At 46.2% G+C, this 18,032-nt stretch overlaps 1 protein-coding gene across 2 annotated transcripts in view; it reads left to right on the top strand.

The window, feature by feature from the left end:
* The window catches only part of map3k22 (mitogen-activated protein kinase kinase kinase 22), a 36,721-nt gene that overhangs the window by 14,756 nt on the left and 3,933 nt on the right, over window positions 1-18,032 (top strand). For both annotated transcript variants that reach the window (XM_056433650.1, XM_056433649.1), the window contains 13 exons: window positions 2,954-3,063; window positions 4,562-4,599; window positions 7,872-7,971; window positions 8,614-8,730; window positions 9,077-9,191; window positions 10,718-10,851; window positions 11,688-11,761; window positions 12,642-12,703; window positions 14,180-14,251; window positions 14,755-14,919; window positions 16,203-16,351; window positions 16,481-16,612; window positions 17,656-17,785. In XM_056433650.1, coding sequence (XP_056289625.1) covers window positions 2,954-3,063; window positions 4,562-4,599; window positions 7,872-7,971; window positions 8,614-8,730; window positions 9,077-9,191; window positions 10,718-10,851; window positions 11,688-11,761; window positions 12,642-12,703; window positions 14,180-14,251; window positions 14,755-14,919; window positions 16,203-16,351; window positions 16,481-16,612; window positions 17,656-17,785 — 1,398 coding nt within the window. The remainder of the gene's footprint in view (window positions 1-2,953; window positions 3,064-4,561; window positions 4,600-7,871; window positions 7,972-8,613; window positions 8,731-9,076; window positions 9,192-10,717; window positions 10,852-11,687; window positions 11,762-12,641; window positions 12,704-14,179; window positions 14,252-14,754; window positions 14,920-16,202; window positions 16,352-16,480; window positions 16,613-17,655; window positions 17,786-18,032) is intronic.

Below are 18,032 nucleotides of genomic sequence, written 5' to 3'. Positions count from 1 at the left end.
AAGGTATTCCGACCCATCCAAATACCAGACGTTGACTTCAGGTTCCTGAAGTTGGTGAAGTTGGTTTTGTGTGGCCGCTGCTGGCGGGGATGTGCGAGCTGGTTGCTTTCCACTGTTTCGGCGGCTAGCCTTGGCTGGCCTCGGCCTGGCAGCAGGCCTCAGTGATGTAATGCATCAATTTATAGGTCGCCATCACTGCCGGCTCTGTTCGCCACCACGCAATTCTCACACTCTCACCACCCCCTTCGCCAACCAGCGCTCACACTCTCGCCCTCTGCTATTATCCTTAGGTCACAAACACACACACACGCACACGGATACGCGCATGCAGGCCTCTGTTGTTTGTTTTGTATCCTTGACTGCCAGTGCTCAGGGTAGTCTGGCGCTCTAAGCCTGCAGAGGCTTGACTGAAACAACACGTGGAGAGAGAGAAAGAGAGAGAGAGATGGTTATTGCTATATTGTTGTTGTCTCAACAGTAATTAATGCACACTTGTCTTGCAGTGCAACAGCAACTTGCTGTTTATTTCACAGAGCGGCCTTGGACAAAATGCTCTCCTCCCTCGTGTCGATCTTTGACTTATTCAATCAAAAAGGCATTAATCTCCTGGTGTGGAATAACGCGGTGAGCCCTGCTCCGTATTCAGAACAGAGATGGTGAGTCAGTTCCTTCCTGGTCGGGGAGGACAGGCCCGGTCGGGCCGTTAGTCATCCAGCGCTCCAGACAGATCGCGGTTTAACAAACCGCGAGCTGGGAGTTTCAGTCCGCTGTGCTCTGCTGTGGTTGGAGGAATGCGGGTTGTTTACATATGTACATGCCATTTCACTCTTCTCTCTATTGTTCCTTTTGGTTTATCTCTTCAACAAGCATGCAGAGAGGAAGACGCCACAAGTGGCTCACCTGTTACCTGAGCTGATCAGTCACAGTGAGGCCTTGACGTGTTGCCAGAGAGAGAAATGTGCTAATGAGGCACAATCACAGCGTCTAGAAGAGACGGGCTTGTTTGGTTGTCTCTAATTATACTGTAATTCTCAATCATTTTCTCATGGTTTGGTGCTTTGACATAATAAGGCGTTAAAGTTATAATTTTTTATTTGCCGATTACCCTTCTCTTGATTTAGTTGGTGTGACTTATCGCTCCACCTTATCTAGCTTCTCCGTGAGAGGAGGGAGTGTGACGCCGTTACTCACGTCACTCCGGCTGCTATATTGGGATTGTCAAACAAGACGTCCACCTCTCTGCTGATTTGGTTTGACCGCAATGTAGGTCCGCTCTGTGATTGGTCCAGAGGTCAGCACGTGAGGTCGCCGAGGAGAGCTGGCAGCTTTCCAGTGAAAAGCAAAACGTCCAAGTGATGCTGGATTTAAAGGGAGAACTTCTGAAGGAATAACATGTACACATTCTTCTTCTTTGGAATTAAAATAAAAAAAGTAATACAGCCTAACTTGGTTTGGTATGACTAGTAGCTTGTGGTGGCTAAATTGAGGTAATTTTGGGTCTTCTCAAGTGGTTAGCAGGTCCGCTCTTTCAATCAAAGGTTCAGCGGTTCGATCCCCTAAGCAAGAAGGTATAGAGATTTTATAATCCTGAGTTGAGGTCTCAGAATGGTTGTAAAGATAAAGGTTGGAAGTGTACATCTGTGTTTGTGTCTGTTTGCTTTGACCCCTGGGCGAACCTAACGGACCGGAACGCTGTCGACAAACGGCTGGCAGCGACAGCCGAACAAGATCAGATGTCATCTCGGACCACAGCTGCTCCCCGTGCCACGACCACACTCTCTATGAATGACATTCCCAGTGGTCTTCCACACACACGGATCCCTTTTCATTTCACGAATGCGGTCTTTCCTGCAGGTGCTGTTTGAGTTACGTGGCGCACACCTGGCCTGGTTTCCCAGTGAACAAAGTGTGTGTGTTTTTTATAATGAATGCACCCAGGGCTCATCGGAGAGGCAGGCAGGAGCTTAGGTCAACGACCTCTTCGTTATATTGTAATCACCGCACTCAGATAATTGGTTCTATCCAGGTCTCATCTGCATGATTGCACCCTTTAGACGTGAGAGAGTGTGAGTGTGTGTGGCAGAAAGAGTGAAGTGGGAGATGAGGAGTGAGGAATGGAACACTGGCGAGTTGCTGAGCGTCTGTCTCTTGCACTCTCAGCTTTGCTAAATGATTTTTTAAGGGTCTAATGAGTGCTCTGTGGACCTGTCCCTTGTGAGAAGTGAGCTATCAATTTGAAACACACTTGACTCGACTTGCCGGCAGCCGCTTTGATTCCGAATCGCTCAGCGTTTGACAAAGGAAAATATCCAGCATCTTTAATTTAAACTAAATAACTATGTTCCTGAAATCTCTCCATTGATGCAGGATGAAATATTAAAGTGCTTAATAACCAAGCTCCACCGCATTGCCCCCTCCCCCGCCACTCATGCTGCATTATTAAACACCTTTTCTCTATTACGGCTTTTGAATGCAGAGTGCAGGAGTTTGAGAGCCACCAGCATTGTTATTAAGTTCATCCACAGCACCTGAACTCCTCACTTCCTCAAACCTAAAGAGCGATAAACACCAGAAAAGATACAGATTTTAAAACAAAACATCTATTTTCTGGGTATCTTTTCTTTTTCATAGGGAATATGTTGTTGTGATTATATCGGAGAGAAACCACTGGATTATTTCCATGAGTGGAAACTCTGCCGATGGCACCAGAACAGGAAGTAACCGACCAGGTGTTGCCTCATCGCCTGGTCTGAGCCAACACATGACAAATGATCAAACCCGACACGCGTTACCTCCTCAGGCTATCATAACTCATCCATGACGCTCTAAATGTGAAGGAATGTTCACACGTGTATACAATGGAAAGTGAGTTTATAGAGCTAGAGGTGATTGTGCAGTTTCAGTTCTTCTATCGAGTAACGTCGCTTAACTAATGTGTATCCTCTGTGTTTAGATGACGAGGAGGCCCTCAACTCCATTATGAAGGACCTGGCGGCTCTGGGTCGCTGCTACACCCAGCACAACAGCCACAAGCCCAAGAGCAGAACCTTACTCTACAAACAGGTACGCATGGCCTCCTGTCATGCTTCATTTAAGGGGACGACGACATTCAGAATATATATATATATAGATATATACATATATCTATATATATTCTGAAATGGTGTCCGTAAAAAAGGTTTAGTTCTTGACCGTGAAGACACGCTTGTTAATATAACTGTGTTCAGTGAAAACATCAGAAACTCATCGAACCTGCATTTTCCTTTGACAAAAGTTGTGTAAAAACACTGCTCCATCAGAATTGCAATCATCAGTGGCGCATGCAGCATGCAATGAGCCATATTGTGAGAAAACAGGGAACGATAGGGACATGCCAAGGAGACAAAAAGTGGATAATGTTGCATGAATAGTTTGAGATGTTTCTGCTGTAAAACCTCCCGATACCATAGAAATCATGAATTCAGTCACAGCTGCTGCTCGTCATGCAAGTTTTAAACTTTTTTACAGGCATTGTCCAAATCTACAGGGGGGCGGGGGAGTGTAGGCTTTTTGAGTATCACATTAAAGCTGTCACACATTCTGCTCAATTACGGTTTATTAACCACACACCACAAGCACAGCGGTGCCTTTAACCTTGACTGTCATTCTGGGGTTTTCACACAAAACCTCAGCATAACTTCCTTTTCGATTTTTGTTTCTCTGGACTGACGGATGCCGGCTGCCAAAGTCAGAGGAAGGTTGTGCTGTAGCTTCAAAGAGTATACGACTGAAAGGAGCTTATTCCGAGAAAAATTCCAACCCATTTTGCAGACGCTAACGGGACACCGGGCTGCTCATTTACATTTATTGGCACGAGGATCCTAGACTTGACTTAAAACTGCTGATTTGCAGGGTGTTGTATGTAGCTGCATGCAGCAGGTGCACACAAACAGAGCAAATAATGAGGGCATTTGGCTTAGCTTTTGCCCCGAGTGGCGACATTGTAACAATGACAAATAGCTTTGCAGTATCTCAGGCTGTTTTAAGATTACGATTTATGGCCGGCCACCTTCCAGGCTTTTATTTCTCTCAATCACCTCGTGCCACTTTCTGACGTTGTTTCCTTGAGCGCGTGTTTCCCCGGTGGAATGATAATTGGTAACTGCTCTTAAAAGCACCGATGTTTAGGATGAGCCATAAACAAACAGCGAGGAGCAGAAAACCCCTTCTTTTGTTCACCAGCCGCTCGCATTGATATGATGTCACTGTTGCCTTATCAGCATGACCTCATGCAGACTGTCAGGCTCCTCCAGATTCCTGCTCCCTTGGGTAATGACTTTAAAAAAAGAAAACGTATATTGTGTCATGCCACCTTTGGAGTCAAGTTGAAGAAAAGATTATCTTTGTATTGCAGGAAAATAAAATGAGCAACAGCCCTTTCAAATATTTTAGAATTATAATTGTTTCTGCCACTTAAATGCCTTGTTCAGCTTCTAGTGTTCATCCATTCAGCAGCCCAAATCCCACGTTTTTACTTTCCACTTCCATAACTCCCCTCTGTTGTTATTTTTCCTCTCAACAGGATTTAAGAGTCAAGCTGGAGCATGAGAGAGAAAAACGGTATGTTGGAACCTCCGTATTGTTTTTTCTACTCCTCTGTCCAAACCTTAACTCTTCAGTTCGGATCCTTTTTGTTATGCTTTGCCTTGCCTGGGATTTTGGTGTCTCGTGGAAATCACAGTTACATGCCAGAGTAGCATAAAGACAGGGAAAATTCCTGCTTTGACATTTAGCCGGGGCCTTGTGTTTTCAGGCTCGGACGGGCAGTTTAAGAGGGGAAAAAAGAAAGAGAGAGGGCCCCGGAGAGGGACAGTGTCCAGTCTTCCAGGCACGGCACGCCCCATATTAATACTTCATCTTCTGTGTTTACTTGTACCTTCTTTCTGTCTCCCACATCCTTCACTGTGCAGCCATCTATCGTCCTTCACACCACCAGCCTCAGGGTTATTCAACAAGCAAAGCATGGTTACATTAACTCTGTCTGGAGACGGTCTTGCGAGCAGTTTTCCCACCAAGGTGCCTTACAGTTTGTTTACCACGTTGGAGCACTTTGAAAGGGAAGGCGCCCAGTATGAATAACAGATCTTTTGTACCGGGAGAGGTTCCATGTATGGATGCAGTATGAGTTGCTTTGGTCCCTTATCCGACCTTTAGCATTGCATCCTGGCAGCGTTCAAGTTCACAGGCAGACTTTGTCCCTGTGAAACCCTCGTTCACCGACTGAACTAATTGCTTTGATTCATCTGAATAGAGACCAGGGGAACAGGCACTGGTTCAGTTAGGCTGTGATTAGAAAACCACAGGCTCTCAGGAGTGAGAAAGAGAAGTGAAACGGCACGCTCCTCTGGCAGAATACGGCTTCACATCGGGCCTCTCTGCTTTTTCACAGCCCTAATTGGCGACTGCTGAGTTTGAGACGAGTTGTTCATGTTCCTGTCTCCCTGCGTATCTGCCTCCCTCTGTTTCTCCGTCTCGCCGTCGAGAGCTCCCCTCACACCACACCGCTCTCTGGGAATAGACACACAAAAGCTCACCGTGGAAGACTCCGTTCACTGATTTCAAAAGCAACTCTTATTTTTGCATTTTTGTTCATCTTATGTGAATTCACACTCTTTTTATTTTTTAAGTTAGTTTTTTGTGATGCGTGTCCGAGCTCTGACCGCTTTCACTTTGATTTTCAGTCGCAACAACTCATATTTATTATCTTAAAGCAGCTCATTATCAATATATTTTGTTATATTAACAATGTATCGCATTATAATGTCAATGTGAAAGGGGCTCGTCCACAACTTTCTCACTGCTCTTACAAGCCGGAAGCTTTTCATTTATTGAGATTTTTTTAATCAAAAAACATTCTCCAGAAACTCATCATACACTACACGCACAATAGAAAATGACTGACAAACAAAGTTAGCGACTAGCTAGTGAACAAAGTGGAGCATTTAGCAGCTAAAGAGTCAGCTATCTTTTTCAGGAGATGGTGGAAGACAAAACAGAGCAAAAAGGAGAGGGAATATTGGACTTGAAGTCAGACACATGATTCCAAAGAAATGCTATTGGGGCGGTTAATGGAGAGTTAATGTTCATATTGTTCTGGAAAAGTACTGAACATCGACCAAAGCTGCATAACATTGTATAGCTAATTCTCAATTTCTGTCTTTAGCTGGGTCTGTGTGTTAACACTCCCAGCTCAGCAAGAAGACACATACAAAAAACACAAAACACGAGCAGTAATACAATGAAAATCCCATAAAAAACAAATGAAAAGCAACCGAGCTACGCTTAAAAAATTGTCACGTCATATTAGATCACAATTATAATCCAAGTTGCAGCCCCGGTGTGAATTACACGTTATATCTGAGCACAGCTCTTGAGGCATTAGGAGTCCCTGAGTCAGGATAACCGTGTTGTCCACAATGAAATCTAATTGGACGATCTCTCTTTTCGTTGGCATGTACTGAAGGTTTGGGGCAGGAAATAGGAGCTGTGTCTCTCTCTTCCCCCTGGCTCTGCCTCGGGGGCTCCTGCCAGAGAGTGCAGGAACAGCGCCAGGCTTTATTTTTCTTCTCTTTCTGGCACGTATGCGATTGTGTCCACGAGAGAACGGGAAAGAGAGACTATGCTGGGATGTGTGAACGCTTTCTTTTTACTTTGCAAATCTGTGTGTCCACATGCTTGTGCAGAGGAAGGAAAGCCGTATCTTTTTGGGGCTGCATCCTCACAGCCCCCACACCGCCCTCCCCCCTTCACATCCCTCCAGCTCTTTATCAGACACATCATCAGCGAGTATAAACAGAGACGGAGAGCGTTTAGCTGTGCTGACGCTCGCCTCTGATCCGCGGGCCTCCCTCTTCCTAGAATCCTCTCCTCAAATGAGGGAAATAAGAAGCAGTCATTAAGATAGCCAGAGCTTCGGCCTCTGATGAGGAAATGATGGGATGAAAACAAGTCCTTTTATCAGGATAATATAAAGAGATAGTGCGCTTCGGAGTCTTCAAACGAAGGGGCGGAGTGGGGGATAGAAAAGAGGAAAGAAGTGCCGGAGAGAATCCCTTTCTCTTTCTTTCTTTTGTCAGGCTGTCTCTTCTTTTATTTTCTCTCTCACAGTCTGTAAATATCTCCACGTCTCTGTATCTGTCACTCTTTAAAAGAGGAGGGAAAGACACACATCCTGCTGCTTTTGCTGTTGCTCCAGATTCCCCCACTCCCCCCTTTCCTCTCAGGAAGTTTCCCATCTGCCTCTGAGCGGGCTTCGTGGAGAGGCCCTGGTGGTGTTGAAACAGTGGCCGATGCACACACTGATTGCGATGCACACTCATGCATGTCGAGTTTTACAAACACGCACGCATCTAAACTCACTCGCTACAAGCACTGGCCGGTGAGCTCGGACAGAGCGAGTGTGCACACTCAGGCGTTCAGTAGATAACACATTCATGTACGTCGAATCAATAAAAGCATAAAAGCTCCGTTGGCATCAGCTAGCTCCTCTCCTTGAACCAGATGACCTCAGCCTTTTTTTTTTACAAACTGGAAAAGAAAGATACTCTTACATGGTCCTCCAATCCAAACACATGTTTGAAAACCCCCCAGTAAATAATAGGAAATAACTAGATTCATAATGTCTATAACACATTTTTATGTGTGCCACAGTGGTATGAAAAACAAATATAACAAACTTGGGAACTATGAGCAAAAGCCACAATTTAGCTGCTAATTTTGCCAAAATATCGCCTCAGATGGGGTTGCAGTCTGAGCTCATGAGTGTCGCAGCTCGACACAACAACGGCTTCTTTTTCCGACCTCTGACCGCGCCGGCGCTCTCTGCTTTCCAGGATCATCCCGTTTCAGAGGCCGCTGAAGATCAAGGAGCTTCTGCAGAAAGTGACCGAGGCCTTTGGCCAGCAGATGGACATGTTCTTCATGGAAAAAGAGGTACAAGTTAGAAAACAAGAAGTCCATTAATGCTTTATGAGGATTCCATTCCAGCATTTATGTATGCTCTGTCAGCAGTTCTAATATCTATTTTTTGAGTTTTTCCTTGGAACTCATAAAAGAAGATTAATGAGGCTTTAAGGGAATTCTCCACCCATAAGATGACCGTTTGAATATCAAGTACTCACCCGTGTTACCCTAAATTCATGAAAAAAAACCATATTTTTCCCCCCCGCTTGCATCAAAGACGAATGAATGGATAAAGAAAAGGAATACAGAGCAACATTTTGATTTATTGAAGAAAATTCGGGGCAACAGTCAGTTCATCTGTGAGAGTCCGGATAATTCCCAAGTGTTTTCAGTACGTCTTTAGTACATTTTTAGTACGTTTTTTTAGCGGGGATTGATGTGTTTTTGGGAAGTAGTGAGCATACGACTGGATAAAGTCATTTTGTGGGTGTAGTATTCCCTGTAGTATGCGGCCAGTCAACGTTTATTTCGGACAAATAAGACTAATCATTTGAAAAACAATAGGTTCCTCTACGACAAAGTCATCACGAGGACCCTAATAAGAATCCGAGCAATTTCAATCGGGTCCGAGCGACTGACGAAGTCATGCTGTATGTTCTCTTGTCCTCGAAGCTGCTGCTGCCCCTGAAGACCCAGGAGGATCTGGATCAGGCGGTGCTGACGTTGGGCTGCAGCGCGGGGACCAACGGGCTGCTCAGGATACTGCTGAAGACCCCGAAGAACAACCATGTGAGTTTCTAACAAAGTATTGAAGACATGAAACTGTTTATTGCAGACACTCTACGATTTGAAATAAAGTAGGAATGCGTCAATAGTAATTCAGTGTTGGGAACAGCTGCAGGTTAGCGTGAACCCAGCTGCACAAAGTCATTGTCTTTTAAAAAGCACGTAACCTTTATTCAATGAAGTCAGCGGCGTCACAGCTTCTATTTGCTGAACCCAGCCGCTGAGAGGAAACAAACGTCCGATATGATGATGTAACGGAACGACGATGTAATGCCACCCTCACTTCCTCTCCCGATTCTTTTCTCTTTCTCGCCGCTTGCTCCACTCACCATGTCTTTTCTCTCGGTAGTACCTACAGGTGAACAGCAGGGACAAGCAGAGCGAGATGAGGTCATCACGGTCACTCGGAGACCTGAAGGGCTCCCTGCTCAAGGGCTCGGAGAGGGTGCGCAAACACTCGACAGGTGAGCCGCCACGTAGAAAACACACACACAGAGGAAAAGTCAATGCCCTTCGGACTAATCAGAACACCATCACAGCTCAATCAGGAGCTGCCAGGACGCAATTTCTCCGAGAAAAATGTAAAATTCCTGCTGATGCCAAGATGTCTTGTGTACCCGCTGAGGCCTCAAGGGTGGCGTGGCAGCGGCAATTTACAACGCAGAGTGATGCCAAGGTCATAGGAATGTTAATGGGAAGATGAGGGACATGCTTCGGCAGAATGGACAAATGCAAATCGGAGGTGACAGTGACAACTTGACCCGCCAGAGAGATGTCGGGTCAAAGCAAGGACAAGCGTCTGCTCTCATACCGAGCAGCTCTCCATCTGCTGAATAGCTCTGATTTTGAGGATGGTTGTCCAACGGTAACAAAACATTCCTCTACATCTCACTGATGAACACTAGACAGTATATTTTGTTTGTTTGGTTCCGACCCAAAACTAGCAGCAACTTTGTTCACTCAGTTTTGTGTGTGGAATAAATAAATAAAATACACCAATGTAGTTTTTGAGCGCCCTGGTAGGCTTGTCAAAGGTATTTTTCTTGCCATCATGTCACACTCGACGTCTGGATAACACGGCACGCTCCAGGTCTGTTGTCCCTCCTGGCTTGTTTAGTAACGCAATGTTTCAGTTTATTTTTTCTCCGTGAAATACTGAGCTCTCCCCCGTCTCCCTTGTCTGAATCTTTTCACTCTGTTCATATCGGGTCTCTCCAGAAAGGTCAAAGTTCCAGTCATATTTCATCCTCAGACACACACAGAAATCACCAGCGCTCCTTTCGCGTTCCTGCAAAGCAGCTGAAAGCGCTGAATGATGGCTGTCGCCACCGATCTCCCTCACATAGCCCCGACAACATCAGCGCCGGCACCACCCCGAGTCATGTGAATCGTATGGAATTACCCCGCTCTCGATCAATTCCCACGCCGGCCGCACGTGGAGAGAGGGTGGAAAGTGGAGCGAGTGGTGGCAGATGAGAGGTGACGGGAGAGCGGTCGCAGTGGATGGTTGAGTGAAGATGTGATGCGATCCTCGGGTACCAGGGGGAGAGGAGAGGATGGAGAGAGGTGGAAGAGGCCCAAAGAAACTGAAGTGTGGAGAGAGATTCGTTTTTTCTTCCCGTCAAACACTGGACTGTTTACTGATATTTAATACATCTTGGCACCTTTTGGCCTCATTGTACTTTTTCAGTGTGACTGCCAGCTCAGCGAGCGACGGCGAGACTTCCAGTCGGTCTTCTTACACTGTCAAGGGCGAATGCTTCAGCTCAGCCGGGGGAGCGTTTGTCACAGTAATTGAGGTTAGAGGTGGCAGCGGTGTGGTTTAGTAAATCTCTTGTCGTAATCCTGGCACTGTTGAACTTCCCATGAGTAACACCGTGAGGCCGTTTTCTCCCCTGTGCCCCTCGCTTTCATCTCTTCATCATCCTGCCCTTGTGCTCGCTCCTTTTTTAAAAACATTTCTCCTCCTTTACACTCTTCCTATACCCAGGGTCCCTGCACACGGGTCGGACATCCCCACCTCCCGGCAGCGTCCCCGAGGAGCAGCAGCAGATCGCCCGCCAGGGCTCCTACACCAGCATCCACAGTGAAGGGGAGTTCATCCCCGAGACCCACGACCAGAACGTAAGAGCAAGTCAGGAACCAGACTGGGTTTGTCTGCATTTACCTTGACAAGAGGGGCCTGTTTGTCATGGCCACTTTGCAAAAAAGCATTAATTTTTTTATTATTAATTCTTTTAGTTGTTTGTCCTGGTAGCACTCCCAGTTAAAGCACAGCAACCACTGCCATTGGCTTCATTTCATTATCACTAATTGTCTCTTTTTAAAGTTCTGTTTTAGGAATACTGCTCTGCTTTACTTTAGTTTATCGTTGCCTTTGCCCTGGCCTTTATGCCTGGTAGAGCCCCTTCATAAAGGAAACAGGACCAGAAAATGGCTCATTTTCAGTCAATGTTTTTGGCTGAATGAGATTCCCTCTTTATTTGACCGATACGAGGTTTAAAGAACAATTTCTTTCTTTTTCCCCCGAACCAAATGGTATTTACATGTTCCCTGTCGTGTATTATTGTGTGCAGCACAGCAAATCTGTCCTCAGTAATCGTGATAAATCATCTTCCCACGGCAGTAGTTCCCAGTTTATTGTGTGTCACATATATAGGGAAACTCAATTCGTCGTACATTTGTCAGTGTTTACTTATGGAGCGGAAGTACAGTACATTATTATTGATCGTACTGGTATTGCACATGCCTGCATAAGTTACGGCTGAGAATAGTTTTTTAATGTAGCGGCGTACAACAGGGATATGCAGCTTTGGAGGAGACAATCATCCGTCACTCATTCCCATTCTTATGTTACACTGCAGTTATACACACTACTCTTTCTGCACTGCTTTATATTCTATACCACATGATTGCATGCTCCGTGACCCTCGATTCCCCTGTGTTATTATATCTGTCAGATGCTGGATCCCTTCGGGAGCGCAGACAACTCACTGTCGAGCAGCTGTCAATCAATAGATCAAGCGCTGGACAGGTGAGTCATCATGCAAGGTGTGATTTATGACCCCCGTCGGCTTAGATTCAGATGTATGATGTGCTCATTCATATTGCAGAGCAGCATTATTTGCAGAGATATGAGACTCGCTTTGCAGCATTCGTGCCTGCACACCCACTTGGATGTGATCTTGTACACACACACACACACAGAGAAAGAGAGAGAGAGTCAGAGTAGGAGACGCGAAAGATTGACCAAGAACATGCTGGATGAGAAGGGAACATTGAGCCAGAAAATAAGAAGTGTTAAAAGAGTGAGCGTGAAGTTGAAGAGTGAAAAAGATTGAATGTGAATCCAATGGAAAAGAAAAGCGAGCAAGAGTGAGGTTGAGAGAGAGAGAGCGGAGGACGGAAGCAGCTCTACCTGCACACGGCTTATCTGGCCTCCAGGCTGCAGAACAATGGCAGGAAACCAGCGCATGGAACTTTTCCGTGCGAGGGGGCATGCGTGCCCCTTATCCAGGGGCTCGTGGCCCCGCGCCGCCCTGCGGTCAACAGAGACGTCACTCTCTGCTGGGTCGTCGGGGGCCGGGGAGGGGGGGGGGGGCTGGATGTACATTGCCAAATTGAACAAGAGAAAGTTAATTTCACTGCTATTTCAGCATTCCAGCGCCACACGCTTTACCTTGTTATCGTTAATGCAGAGAGACTCTCAGCTTATCTTTTCTGTTTCAGCACATTGTTGTTCGACATCGATTGTGAGTGAGCGCTCGGTCGTTTGAGGCGTTTCGTGCTGCTTTACAGTCTGAAGTTTCAGACCAGCAGCTGTAACCAGACTCTGTTTGAAGATAAGGGGACATTAGTGACTTAAATAGCAAACCGTCTCTCAACTTCTTCCCCCTGTTCTCTTGTCCTTTCAGTCCTCCTTTCTCGCAGAACAACCGTGACAATAATTACCTGAACCTCAACTATGAATACAAAGGTAAGAGAGGAGAGGAGCTGCAGAAAGATAAAGAGCGCTGCAGAAGGCTTGTTCATTCTCGGAAAGTTGTGTCAGTGCCTAGTTCTCTGGTAATTATAGCCACACAATCAGTGTCACAGAAACGGAAGTAAAGCTCTGTTCGTGCGGCTCGTGATTATCAAAAATGTTTCCTCGCAGCGAATACCCTCTTGAGATTACTAATGAGGGGGGAGATGATGTTATTTGATGGTTTTTATCTAGGAGTAAATACTTAAAATGAGGAATGGGTTATTGTGGAGATATTTAATATCTCGGTTGTATTTCTTGTGTCTCAGGAGGTGATGAAGGGAGTGTGATAGCATCATAACTCTTCCCCGCAGTCTCCTCCATGCACCCATTGTCCATCTCATCTGCCTCTCTCATCCCATCTCCACTCTTTGCCTCCCATTTTTTAAATATTTTTTAAATTTGGTATTCAAACTCCAGTTCCAAAAAGACATTTCCTGTCTTTTCATGATCACTTCCCTTCTCTGGCCCCTCACCTCTTGATGTCCTGTCCCCCTCGTCCCCTGAGCTCCTGGCTCCATGTCTGTCCCCTTTCCTGCAGAACACAGATCAAATAGAGCAGGATGACAGATAACGCCGCACTAATCCTCGTGAACAGACCAACCACAGCGGCTCTCCCAATCTGGTCATTTTTCTCCCCTCCTCCGCCACCCCCGTGCTGTAAATTAAAAAAGCTGTGTGCACAGGCTGGGAGCTTCATATAGCTGCAGCAAGCACTTAAAGACTCACTTGGGCACGCATGTGTGCATGTGCCTGCGCACACACACAGACACACACTCGCCCCTCCCAGAGGTAACGCTGTGTGGCCCTTCCTGCTGAGGGAGAGGGTATTTGTTTACCATTCCCTGTGAGTAGATTTTTCCTCTCCATCCCGCTCTGCCAAACACAAAAAAATAACCCCCCGTCTCCATGGGATACGGCCACAAAAACAGTGCGAGGGGAGGCAGTCATCTGACAGAACAGCTGCTTTCAATTGCAAGCAGCTCCACTACACTCCATTCAGTGTGTGTGTGTGTGTGTGTGTGTGTGTGAGCGCTCGCCTGCGTCAGCAGTGCTCCCCACCTGCCTTTAGTTACCGCTCCACTGGGCTCAGAGCTAAGGCTAAGCTAGCACACATGAGCTGTTTTCTCTCTTGGCAACAGCTCTGCTCGGCGTGTGAGAAGCCGTCTTCCATCGCGCTGCTTTTGAGCTCCACTTTGAGTTGACGAGCAGCGATGAGCAAAAGCAATGTGGTGTCTTGTCAGATGTGTTGAGCATCGGTTCTCCTGATCAGGCATCAATATGTTTGCGTTGCTGACGAATTACATCCGCATTGTTGTCCTTGAAACTGTACATTCAGGCTCATTGTGGCTATGAAACAAGAATCCAGTTGTTGTCCAGGCTGCATTTCTTTCCCCGGCTCACAGCAGTGCCTCTTTGCTCCCTCTTCAGGTCGCCATGGGAAAGGAGGGACTTTCCCTCGCCAGTTCCAGTTACCCAATCGCAGCAAAGATTATGGAGACCGTAAGAGCAATAACAACAACACTATTGTTGCACAGATTACACAGATATGCTGCTGTGGACAACACAGATTCACACACCACCTCCTGTCTGGTCAGATTTGTTTCATGCATTTAGATGAATTCTTTACAGTGCCGCCTCCTCACATTTACTTCACTTTCTTTGCACTTGGGTATATTTGGTACATGAAGTGCTGGCTTGCTGTTCTAGGCAGCTGCGAGTAATTGCTTACTCAGAGGCTAACCTTGGCTCGCAATGATTTATGTTTCCCCGCGGTGAACCCGAACTTGTATAAAAACACAGCGCCCTGCTTCCTGTCTGAGGGGAAGTAGGACGAGGTGGCGAGAGGCACTCTGCTCTGGCCGGCCCTGACCAAGAGCTCACTTTATACACCAACTGTTTGAGAAGAGTGTTGAAATCATTCACAGTAAAAACTAAAATATTCAGCGGCCTTCGCGTGTAAATTCATTCATATGTCTATTTTCTTTTATATATTTTGTTTTCAGGTCGCAGGACACTTCCACGCAGCTTCATGCCACAGGAGAACCTGTTTCAGCTGGTTCCTTCCAGTCGCACGCGCAGTTATAATGGAGACAGTTCGATGCAGTACAGCGACCTGCGCTCACTGGGCCGCACCGCGGACAAAAGCTGCCAGCGTGGTTCAGCCAAGTGTAAGTAGTACACGAGGTCTGACAATAAACTGCATCGCTGGCCTTTGCTGTTGATGTGCGTTGTGTCGTCTGCTTCCCGTGGAGAATAAGACGCGTTAATCCAGAGATGAAGAAAGAATGTTCAGACTTTTCTTCTGCATGTTAAGAGTGGAGAGAGGCATTTCACGGCTCAGTACGTTTTACATTAGTGCTATAAATCTCATGATATATGTACAACCATATGTCCGCAGCATTTATGAAGTCGTAAACATGAACATGGGTGGGCTTTAAAAATTAAACGTCCCTCCTTGAATAATAAAGATTTTCTCTGGTAGCAATTTAAAATGTTCTATCTGAATTCTGGCATAAAATGGTTGTTTATTCATAATCCTGTTTACTTACTTCAGATAATTCCAAGTTTAGTGACACATTTTGCCAAATGAAGACTTTTTTGTTAACGGCTTAAATGTTGTGCAGATGCATTTTCTCTGAGACAACATTAGCATTTGAGCACTTTGGCTTCTTTTGTGAAGTGAACATTTAGAGAAGTCAGGCCCTAAAATAAATAGAGTATTGGTACCAAAACGCAGGTATCCCGTAAGCATATTATGAAATACTATTATCAGCCCTTCTTGAAAGTTGTCCTGGGAACACCACAAAATGTGAATTAGAAAAGAAAAGAAGTCGTCTTAAAGTAAAACATAACAGTGTGACTACGTTGTTCAAGAATACAAAACAGGGATAACTTCTTCTCCAGTGAACACTCGATGGCTGTCCAAAATGTTTGAGTTCTTCGTCGTAACAGGGAGTACTAATCAGGCAGAATTCCCCTCTCATCATCCATCCCCATGCTCACTACTCACATGCGTCCTCACTCAGTCCACATGAGGCCCAGAAATGGTGTTTGTCATAAATCCAGCTCAGCTCAGCAGTCTGTGGCTGACGTGCAAGTCTCCGGTGTCTTTTCACCCTCACGAGAGAAAACTGTCCAACCCGACCGCAAAGCCCGTTAACACCAAAACAAAGTCTCACAGTCTGGGCCTGTGAAGATGAGCGTAGTTGAGATGCTCTCTCTGAAAGGGTGGTTCCCCCATCTGAGAGGGTCCGCAGTGGTAGATTATTTAACGACCCTGCGGTGGGCTGTTGACGTCTGGTCTTGGTGAGGTTGCTGTGTAAGCTACAGTCGGGTCTCGCGGTGGATTTTGATTCACGCTTCAGTGTTTTCTCAAACGAGTATGTCACAGTGGGCCTGTGCAAATGAATTACTGGAGGGTTTTTCATCATGTGGTGTTTTGTCTCTGCAGCGCCGCGGGCGCCAGTCAACTGGCGGCAAGGAAAGCTCCTGGGCCGCGGGGCGTTCGGGGAAGTCTACCTCTGCTACGACGTGGACACAGGCCGCGAGCTGGCCGCCAAGCAGGTGCCCTTCGATACCGACTGTCAAGAAACCAGCAAGGTGAGCGAGTTCACCTGGAACCGGTTTGGAATGAGTCAAAGACTTGTCACTTTGTGAGTTCAGACTGAAGATGCCGTATATGCGAATTGATCTCCGCTTCTCGTACCTGTCACACTTGTCTTGCTGTAGGAGGTGAATGCTTTGGAGTGTGAGATTCAGCTGCTGAAGAATCTGCGCCATGAGCGGATTGTGCAGTACTACGGTTGTCTTCGGGACCCTGAACAGAAGAAACTCACCATTTTTGTGGAGTTTATGCCCGGGGTGCGTATTCTGCAGCATTTTTTTATTTGAATACAGTTAAACTTTTATAAGGCACATGTCGTACAACAGTGAGGGAACACTCATGAACATTTAGATACAATGAGACTAAAAGGCTGTGAGTGTCCTATTTGGTCTTGTTTGGGCTGCAGAGATAGGCACACAGACAAACACCAAATCCAACCCATGCGGGAAACATCTGCAAAACTCTTGAAACATCACCAGTCGTCAACAAACATGTGTTTAGTGGTTGATGTCAGCAGAACAGCTCAGTTTACGAGAGCCTTTGCTCACAAAATGAGCGCCCTAGTGAGCCGCTGTCGCCTGTGGACCCGGTCCCCGAGCCTGGGTTTAATATTTTCTGGGCTAGTTTTCTCTCAGTGCCGTTGAGTGTCTTAGTCACACATTGTCTGGAAATTGGAAAGTTTCCGTTTTCACCGTCGTTTTCTGGCAGAGGCAGATGGGGGGGGGGGGGGGTCAAAGCTAAGTATGTGTGTGACTGCTCTGCACTGTAGTCGGCCACCGGGACGAGGACAAGTGTCCCCGTGAGAGACGGGGGGGCCTCCGAGGTGTCGTAGCGTGTGTGTTTGCACTGTGTGAGTCCGGCACCGCGTCCCAGGTGTTACCGGATCAGATCTTTTCTGCTGTTATTTCAGCATGAGGAACGAAAAACAGGAAATGAAAAGAAATGCAGGACATCGAAGGTGTTTGGAATCAAATTCTGTCAGCACATTGTGTTTATGCACTTCGGTTTTTGGACTTAAAAATTGGCTCAGGGGCCACCTTCACAGCAAAACCAAATACATCTGCTCCAACTGGAAACACATGTTAGTATATTCCTTACAGACGGGCACACATTGAAGTATTATATATATTCCATAATTCACATCCTTCCAAGGCAGAACTTCTATAATTGTATTAACTACAGCTGTGGCAATATTAGTTTAAAGACAATATACAGATCATGAATGCATTTGTCAACCTTCTACTCGTTCTCTCGCTGAATTTCTGTTTGTCTCTCTCTCTCTCTCTTGCCGTCTCTCCAGGGCTCAATAAAGGACCAGCTAAAAGCCTACGGGGCCCTGACAGAGAAGGTGACAAGGAGATACACCAGGCAGATCCTTCAAGGAGTCTCCTACCTGCACAGCAACATGATTGTACACAGAGACATCAAAGGTAACAGAAACAATGCGACAGTCAGGATAGTGCTTTAATTGGATTTGCAACCAGAGAACACACACACTTGACAAGCCGACCGCGTGTAAACAGTCTTTCCTTGTGGTTCAAATTGCAGCAACAGTTGCTGAGAAAACTCCCGGTTCATTCATTTTATTCTGGTTGTCATTTCCTCATTCGGTTACTCACCGTCTACAAAAGGAGCCTGGAAAAAGTGTGCTATTTTGAACTCCGCTTGGTGATATAT

This window comes from Pseudoliparis swirei, chromosome 16, assembly GCF_029220125.1.
Source record: "Pseudoliparis swirei isolate HS2019 ecotype Mariana Trench chromosome 16, NWPU_hadal_v1, whole genome shotgun sequence".
In the NCBI taxonomy this organism is placed as follows: domain Eukaryota; kingdom Metazoa; phylum Chordata; class Actinopteri; order Perciformes; family Liparidae; genus Pseudoliparis; species Pseudoliparis swirei.
Note: the sequence above shows the minus strand (reverse complement) of the source record. Positions and strands in the feature narration are given on the sequence as shown.